General features: G+C 40.9%; 1 protein-coding gene across 1 annotated transcript in view; it reads left to right on the top strand.

Annotated features, from left to right (window-relative positions):
• CIB2 (calcium and integrin binding family member 2) overlaps positions 1-2983 on the top strand; it is a 143066-nt gene extending 140083 nt beyond the window's left edge. Inside the window, exon 6 of the mRNA XM_019504397.1 lies at positions 1880-2983. Coding sequence (XP_019359942.1) covers positions 1880-1901 — 22 coding nt within the window. The 3' untranslated portion in view covers positions 1902-2983. The remainder of the gene's footprint in view (positions 1-1879) is intronic.
• Positions 2984-8808: the final 5825 nt, after the last annotated feature.

The raw sequence follows: 8808 nt of genomic DNA, 5'->3' as shown, positions 1-8808 counted from the left end.
CCCTTACTGCCCCCTCCCCCACTTCTTGCTCCCCTACCACTGCTTTTTCCATTGCAGTGGGGGGGAGATTTAAGATAACCCTCCAATAATTACATTATATAACAAATTTATAAATTTTTCATGTATAAACTCTAATTAACCGGGGTCATCTTAAATACAGAGTCGTCTTGGATTCAGGTAAGTACACAACTACAGTACAAAGGCTGCAACCCTGGATCCACCAGCAGCACTGGATCCACCAGCTTTGTTCCTGCCATTCCCCTGACGCATATGAAGGAACTGGGAACAATGCAGTGAACCGGGAGCTCCTGTGTTGTTTGGCTATGCTTCTCAAAAAGTTGTCTCATCTAACAGCTGACATAGTCTGTGGCCCTTATCGCCTGTTGAAGAGAGGTAGAAACAAAACTAAGGCCCTCATCTACCTTTTTATTAGCTTTTCTAATATAGATAGAATGGTGTAACAGGCTGTGGCTTGACAGGCTAAATGTTAAATCATCATTAACTTCGTAAGCTTCTTGCTTTGGTGAGGGGCCTACTGTTTAATGGAAGCTGAGTTGGGATCTTGTAATGCCATCTATCTGGGTTAGGCAATACCCGCTCTATTCAGTGGCAAATGGAAGTCAGTAACTGAGGTTTCTACAAATAAATAATTATCAGCATGGAGCAGAACTGCTAGAACATTCCTCCCATCCCAAATGCATAACAGTAAAAAGCAAAGAGGTCAGCAAGGGACATTCTTTCCTGCTGTACTTACATTGACTCCAGGGAAATTATATCTGAGATGGATCTAACTCATTGTTTCTTGAGTGACCTGCAAAAGGGGAAGGACAGTGGAACATCCTACAGATCTTCTGCTGTAGATCCTCGTAGTCAAAAAGTATGATGCTGTAGTATAGTATTCTTAGTGAATGCTTATGCACTTACGCACTTGATTAAACAAAATGAGACATAAGAATATAAATGCTTTGCTAAAAAGGAGCCCAATGAAGGAGTATAGCTATTACCAGTTAAATTCATACTTCACTCCACTGGCCCATCTCCAGAGAATCTGTTAATTTGTGCTGTGAATTCCATTAGAAGTATAATGGGGCAGCTCTGAGCCCTGGGCAGAGTGGTAGTGTGTGGGGCAGTGCTAGCTGCCATGCTGCCAGCAGCAGCAGCATGGCCAGCTTCCAGCTGAGGCAGCAGCTATTTTTGCATCCTGCTCTGTAAAGATGGCACCTGGGGCTGCTGCCCCAGCCATCCTCCCCTCAGCTACACTACTGAATTCCGGACACAGTGATTGAAATCAGGAAGAAGAACTCCTAAACACAGAAGCTCAGTAGGGCAAATACCATGACTGGAGTTTAAAGAGTTGAATAGTTTGCAACCAGTATAGTTTGTCATTATCTTTCTATGATGCTCAAACTAAAACATTTCTTCTTTCCATGTTTGAGAGATACTAAAAGCCTCCAGCAAAATCTCTGATTTTAAATGTAAAGACTATTTCCTTAACTGGCAGAAACTTTGGAAATGCAAGACACATTTTATTATAGTCACTCAGTCTGGACATCCATCCATCTTGACTCACTATTTTGGTACCTGAGTGTTTAGTTGTTAGTTATGCTGAGAGAAGAGTAAAAAAAATCTTACACTTCAATGCTTGAACAGTTTGCCACTAGGATCAGGAGGTGATTTTTCCTTTTCATTTGGCTACTAGCTTATCATATATTTGCTGGGGTTTTTTAAAATCTTCTTTTTGAAATATTTTTATTAAACTAAAAGACAAAACTGACCAGGAATCAAAGTCACCCCTATCCATCTTCCATGAGCTCTGTGAGGAATACCCAGTTCATAACAACACACATTGATACTTTTGAATTATTTTCTTCTCTTGCAGTACCTTCCACATAAGAATCTGAGGATGTTGGTGTGAACCACTGTTTTCAGAAATGACTTGACATCAGTCCTGCCTCTCTGAATCTCAGGCACTTTGGGGGCTTCTGGCCTCTATTATGGCTTCTTAGAACTCAGCAACAAGGACTGAAATAACATTTTGGCCTACTTGGAGAAAGAAGCATCACAAGGCCTACAAGTCTGATCTACAAGATCAATGGGATGCCTCAGTTTTTATCACCAGTGTTGGCCAACAATGGCATTCTAGAAAAGATGGCTGGCTGGTTGTTTTTTTTAAACAAGCAGAATATTATTAAATGTATTTCCTGTAGTTTTTATATTTATGAAAATTTAAAATTGTTCTTCAAAGCAAAAAAAGAAAGAAAAACAGACATAAGCTATGTTGACTTTCCAGAGGTTGTTAATTGAAAGAAAGCACTGGCCTTAAAATAACAAGATGTCTCCACCACTGTCTTACACAGCTGGGGGTTGTGCATGGAAATAATTTGATGTGTAAAAGTTGCAGTTGAAATTAAGTTTATGGTATTGAAGACAAATGCACATTAGGTTTGCCATTGGGATCTCCAAAATGGCAGGTTGCTGGGTTTGGTGCTTAACCTTCAACCAATACTTTATGGATTATCAGATCCTTATGAAACTTGAAGTATTTGCCTTTTGTACAACAGCCACATGTTTGATTAATTTCTTCCTGAGAAAGACTTTAAATTATGTCTGTTCTCCAAGGAGGTCTTGCCTTTTCTCATATGATGGGCTGATAATGTTGGATAGCAGAATATTGTCACCTATAACCCTATGAAGAAACTCAAGAAGCACAGCTCCAGTACCAAGGACATGAAAAAGACATTTTCTTTTTAAACCAGCTATGCAATTGTTCTCATAAAATGCATGAATGCAGCTCTGCATTTCTATCTCCTCCCCTCCTGGAAATCAGCTTTGTCATTTGTTTTAAATTCCAGTATTGTTTAGGTACTGGGGCCTGACGACAATCACACATATATAACTGTTCTAACAGTCAATAGAAGGGCTCTGTCATTTACATGGCTTCTGTATCATAGTCACTCACTATTAAAACTTTTGACTGATTTTATCCGGCTTTGAAGATTTTTGTGCTGAGCTACAGTATGAACATCCCATTGTGTTCCCAGTTAGTATTTTCTTCCAACTACTGTACTGTACCCTTAAACTGTTAAGGGGATAACTGTCTATCTGAAACTGAAATTTCTGTTGCTTACTAACATAAATAAGATCTTTTAAAAAACTGCATGTGTAAAATTTAAAAAAAACCCTCCTGGATAACTTACTGTCAAGTATAAGTCTAAGTTCCATTTTCAAAAAAAGTACTTTAGAGCCTCAGAGTCAGAATTTAGAAGGTATTTCAGCACCTTAAGATACTGAAATGCAAAGGTTTGAGATGCAGCTTTCTCATCAACTTGGCATAGCAGCTTTTGGAAAGAAATGACCATCCAATAACATAAAACCTATATTTGACACCAGTCCTCCATTCTTTGTACATATGAAGTGTCAGTGGAAGTTTGAACATACAGAGCCTAAGGACAGATTTGGGAATATGAAATTCTACTTCAGAATTAAAATGTGTTTGATTTAAAATGTACCAGGAATTAACCGCTGTATGATGATTTTATTTTAGTCAGTGATACTATAGTAAGTAATGTTTTATTCCTTCCACAGTTTTCCAGTCTGGGAAATGAACTATATCTGGAACCTTCTCTCATTTATTATTGATGAAAGTCAAGTATAAATCTGCCAAAGTTGATAGGTGTTTATACATGTGCTCTGGGAGGCAGGGTGGAAAAGGAGGGGCCTTAATTAGAGCATCTCTGAGAGCCGCTTTAATTAAAGTGCCTGGAGTATCACATGTATCAGTGTCCCCACACTGAAAAATGGCAGTGGGGGCGCTTTAACTAAAGCTGGTTGAATGGGCTTTAGTTAAAGCGCCCCGCCGCCATTTTTCAGCGTGGGGATGCTGATACATGTGAAGCCGGAGTCTGCTGGAGCACTTAATCGAGTCTGCTGCGAGGCATTGTAATTCCAGTGCGTCAAAGCAGCCTCAATGTTCATGTACAAGTGCCCCATGAGTGGTTAAAATTAGTGAAAAGGGAATCAGGCCCCAACCATTTGTCAACTAGATTGTGCTAGCTCCATAGGATAATTCTAACAGTCCATACTGGGCATTAAGGAAACATGTTAGGAAAGTACCTGAGAATTACTAAGTATCAGGTTACAAGATTCTAAATTGAATTATGCAGAGGATTCAATCACAAATTCTTATGTAAATTCCATTTGACATGGGCATTCTTTCTCCTGGCTCCTTTTTTCTTTTGTGCATTTTTACCTTTATATTTGTTTTGGATTTTTCTCCCATTCCCTATGGCTGAGCCTCATTCCTCTGTTGGACTTCCCTAACCCATGCATAGGCAGGCTCTGGAGCATGAACGCTGCATGCCCCCAGAGGCTGGGGGGGCACAGCTCTCCTGTTGGCAGTGGGAGCATGGTGGTGGCAAGCAGGGAGCTCCCACAGGTGGCCACAGCACTGTTGGTGGGGGGGGAGAGGCAGCACCAACAGGCAGTCGGCAACCACCCACAGACGGGCTGACCATGTCAACGGCGAAAGGAGGCAAGGAAGGTGGTGAGCAGCAACCACCCACAGGCACCGCCAGCAGTGTCGCTGGTGCCTTTTTGCAGGGGGCGCACCATGCTCAGGGGGTGCATGTGCATCCACATGCACCCCCTATGTATCGCCAGTGCTCTAGAGAAATGCATTACTTGTATTTCTATGGGCCGTGTCTGAACTGAGTACTATAAGAGTAAGGAACTGAAGGCCAAGCCTGAAGTCCCATATTCCTGAGTGTTCTCAGGGTCCAGAGGGAAAAAAACATGGGGTTTTAGTGGAAATGATTGATGCTACCAACCGCTGGGGGTGCACTTACGGGTTGCCAAGGGAGTGATATAGATCCAATGTTATGCAGCTTATCTTCTGTCTGTTTTTTGTCTCCTCCAGCACAACTCCCCAGTAACAAATCTAAGGTCCTTGGCGCTGGGGGAAAATTGTTTTAAATGCTATTCGGGAAAACATGACAGCCAAAGACGCTTGCAGGACGGAAGTGATACTTTTTGATGACAAATACTTCCATGTGGTTCCAACTCCTCCAGGCATGAAAGTTATTTTGCAGATGGACAGAAAATAGCATTTTGACAATGAGATCTTCTAGGTCAGTGGTTCTCAGCCTTTTTTTTTTACCAGGGCCCATTTGTAAACATCGATGGTCAGTCCTGACTCAGTAAATAGTTCAAGTAGAAAACAGCTCCCTGGCCCTGCCAGTGCCCCTCACTCCTGACCCACTGCCCATCCCAGCCCCAGGCCGCCAGTGTGTGAGGCAAGGTGTGGCTATGTGGGGGGCCCCAAGCAGTCCCTTGCAGGCTGGAATTCTGCCAGCCTACAAGGGAAAAGCCATGGTTTCCCACATTTTTCTCCTTTAAAGGAGAATCTGTTTTTAAAGTTTGTTGATCCATTTCTTAAAGTTTGTTCATGATCCTTTGATATATTCTTGCAACCTACTTTTGGGTCAGGACCCACAGGTTGAGAAACACTGTTCTAGGTGGTCGAGAGCTAGGGGCTGATTTACAATGGTATCTGCAGCTGCCCCATTGACTTCAGTTGAATGTCTGGGTGCTGAAAGGCTTTAGGTATTGCAGGAACAACTAACTGAGGAGAAGCTCATCAGCTTTTCAGTTTTAAATTATTTTAAGAGGTAAAATTAACAAGCCATCCGTCTTTTTTTACTGTAAAACTATTTGCAGGAGTTCATTAATTCTGTGGCAAGCATTCAGTTAACCCAGGTTCGCTGATTCAGAAGGAACTATTCAGGCAGACACTCAAATGGAAGGAGAGATTTAAGATTTAGAAATCATTGTGTCCCTCCAATAAAATACAGATACAGGCATTCCTTTATGTAAAAGACATTCTTTATGTGTGGACCTGTTCAACCACATACAAGTTCTGTAAAGGGCATGCTGCAAAGGACAGAGGGAGGAAAATCTCATGTTATGTCACCAGTTAAAATAGAGGTGAGAGGTGTAATTTGGTTTATTTATGTGTATACATCTCCAGCCCTTAAGTTACTTTAGTTATTTCAGAAAAAAGAAGCCTTGTTTAAGAAGGCTTTAAAAGCATCCTGTAACACAAGACCCCATGTACCAACCTATGGGCCACAATCTTATCTCCCTTACACTGGGGTCTGTTTGCAGTGTCTGCAGTAAACCCATTCATCTCAGTGGGATTAATTTAGATATACACCAATACACTGAGATAAGGCTCTGGGTCTAATTGGGGAGAGCAGATGTTCCTTTTGGTTCAGTGCTTACCCTTCTTCACTCCCTCCTTTCTTTGTTTGCAGCTACATGTACTTCTTTTGCTTGATAGTCACACATTGGCATGTTACCAGGCCAGGATTGCAACTACATGTGTTTCTGACATGTACATAGGCACAAGCTCAAATTTCTACTTCCTGTGAGTTGGCTCATTATTTTATTTTGCATGCTAGAAGAACATCTGACACACTACCACAGGGTGGCATCATAACATCATATCCTGTTCTTTCTTAAGGACATAATTTGACATTTCTCTGACATTTATTACAGTATGTGGCCTATTTATACTGTAAATGAAAAGAACATTGTTGCTTAAACTGGCACTATACCACAGGTAGTTCCATAAGTGCCACACTTGGTCAAACCAGTAATCCATTTAATATAGTAACCTGTCTCCTGGCATTGAGCAGAACCGCATACCAGTACTTTGGAGGCAGATGTAAGAAAATGATACTGGGAAATTTTGCAGAATAATTGCTTTCCCTTTTTCTTTTATTATGGCAGGATAAATATAAGCATCTACTGTTTCTCCTCTTTATAACTTATTATTTTGTATATGGGTATTATATCCTATCTTACTTATCACCACTCTTAGCTAAGGTCTTAGTCTTTTCAATCTTTTCTTGTAAAGGATTTTTTCCATGCTTCTAATCATTCTTATCTGCCTCTGGCACCAGTATACATGCTATAACATTAACAAATACAGTGACCAGTATTAAACATGTTACTCCAGGTAAGGGCAAACTATTGACTAATAAAATGTTTCTAGTATTTTCTATCCTATTTATAAATACTGGTATCTTGTTTGCTTTAAGCATTGATGCACATTGAATTGAGATTTTCATTGAGTTGCTTATGATGATCCACAACATCTTTTTTCATTGGTATGGTGATACAAGTCTCATCATCATCACCCTCCGTAAGTAATTTAGTTTTTTCCTTTAGATGTGCATTATCTTGTGCATTGACTTTTATCTGCCATTTAGCTTCATTAGATTTCTTTGCCTTCATTAGATTTCTTTGCCTCCATCTACGATAATCTGGAATTTTTGGCTTCAGTAGGATGTTAGTACATTTGTACAGTTAAGCATGTACCTAAGTCAAAGGCCTGCCTAAGCCTTCCATCTGTTCAGCATACCCCTTTCTGTAGCCAACAGCGCAGAAGGGAGTGATAAGTCTAGCATCATATCTGGCATTTTTAACTCCCTACCCCAAATATCCAGATAGCCTTTCACAGCTGTCTTGACTGGAGATCGCTTTCTGCATGAGTCTGTAGCAAAGCTTGCACTCTCATGTCTGGAACCATCACAAGATGCTTTAACCACTCCACCACCTTACCTCTACCTTCTTAAATACTGTCAAGAATAGGGGGTGTTGGTTGTAGACATGTTGGTCTAAGGAGAATGGGAACATTTTCCTGAATTGGAAGGACAGTAATGAATTACCTAACCCATGGAATCTGATCCAATGTTTCCTATTTTTATTCTGGCTATCCATTAGGAAATTTCTGAAATGTTTGCTAAAAGTGAGAAAAGAGTGGGTTTTTTAAAAGAAGGTTACCATATTTGATATGACATGAATGAATCAGCTTTAAATGTTTCTTGATATCCTGGAGTGACAGAATACAAAGGAAACTGGAGGTGTGGTTTGTTGTATCAGTGAAAATACGAAGTTGAAGGAATTGCACTTGTGAGCTCAGGAGAACCATAATGAATCATGTCAGGTTGAAATAACAGAAGGATTAAAGGCCTTATCATGTTAGCACTCCTGTCTTTCAGAGAGGAAGACATTGGGATAGGAAGTTCAGTTACAGAAAAAAACATCTCTTGTAAGAGAACTTACGGAAGGAATGTAGGTGCCTTATGCAGGTGTGTTATTCATTTGATACAAGCAATTAATGTTTATAGTCTTCTTTCCCTTCAGTTGAGTACTATAAGAAAATAAGCTTCATCTGCATAAAGGAAATGACACAATGGGAGGAAAACATAGGCTTGGTAGTGCTACGCTGGGTAGCACTATGGATGAAAGGGACTTGGGGGTCATGATCGACCACAAGATGAACATGAGCCTTCAATGTGCAAAAAAAAGCAAGCAAAACGCTGGCTTGCATCCATAGATGTTTCTCAAGCAAATCCCAGGACGTCATTCTTCCGTTGTACTCTGCTTTGGTGAGGCTGCAGCTGGAGCATTGCATCCAGCTTTGGGCTCCACGGTTCAAAAAGGATGTGGAGAAGCTTGAGAGAGTCCAGAGAAGAGCCTCGCACACGAACAGAGGTCAGGAAAACAGACTTTACAACGACAGACTGAGAGCTATGGGACTCTTCAGCCTGGAAAAGCGCAGGCTCGGGCAATCTGTAAGTTTATAAGGGATGTCCACCAGGATCTGGGGGAACATTTGTTCACCAGAGCGCCCCAAGGGATGACAAAGTTTAACAGTTATAAACTCCTGCAAGACTGTTTCAAGCTGGACATAAGGAAGAATTTCTTTACTGTCCAAGCCCCCAAGGTCTGGAATAGCTTGCC

Source organism: Gavialis gangeticus, unplaced genomic scaffold, assembly GCF_001723915.1.
Source record: "Gavialis gangeticus isolate Ggan-Ray unplaced genomic scaffold, GavGan_comp1, whole genome shotgun sequence".
Classification (NCBI taxonomy): domain Eukaryota; kingdom Metazoa; phylum Chordata; order Crocodylia; family Gavialidae; genus Gavialis; species Gavialis gangeticus.
This window is presented reverse-complemented; position numbering and strand designations above follow the sequence as displayed.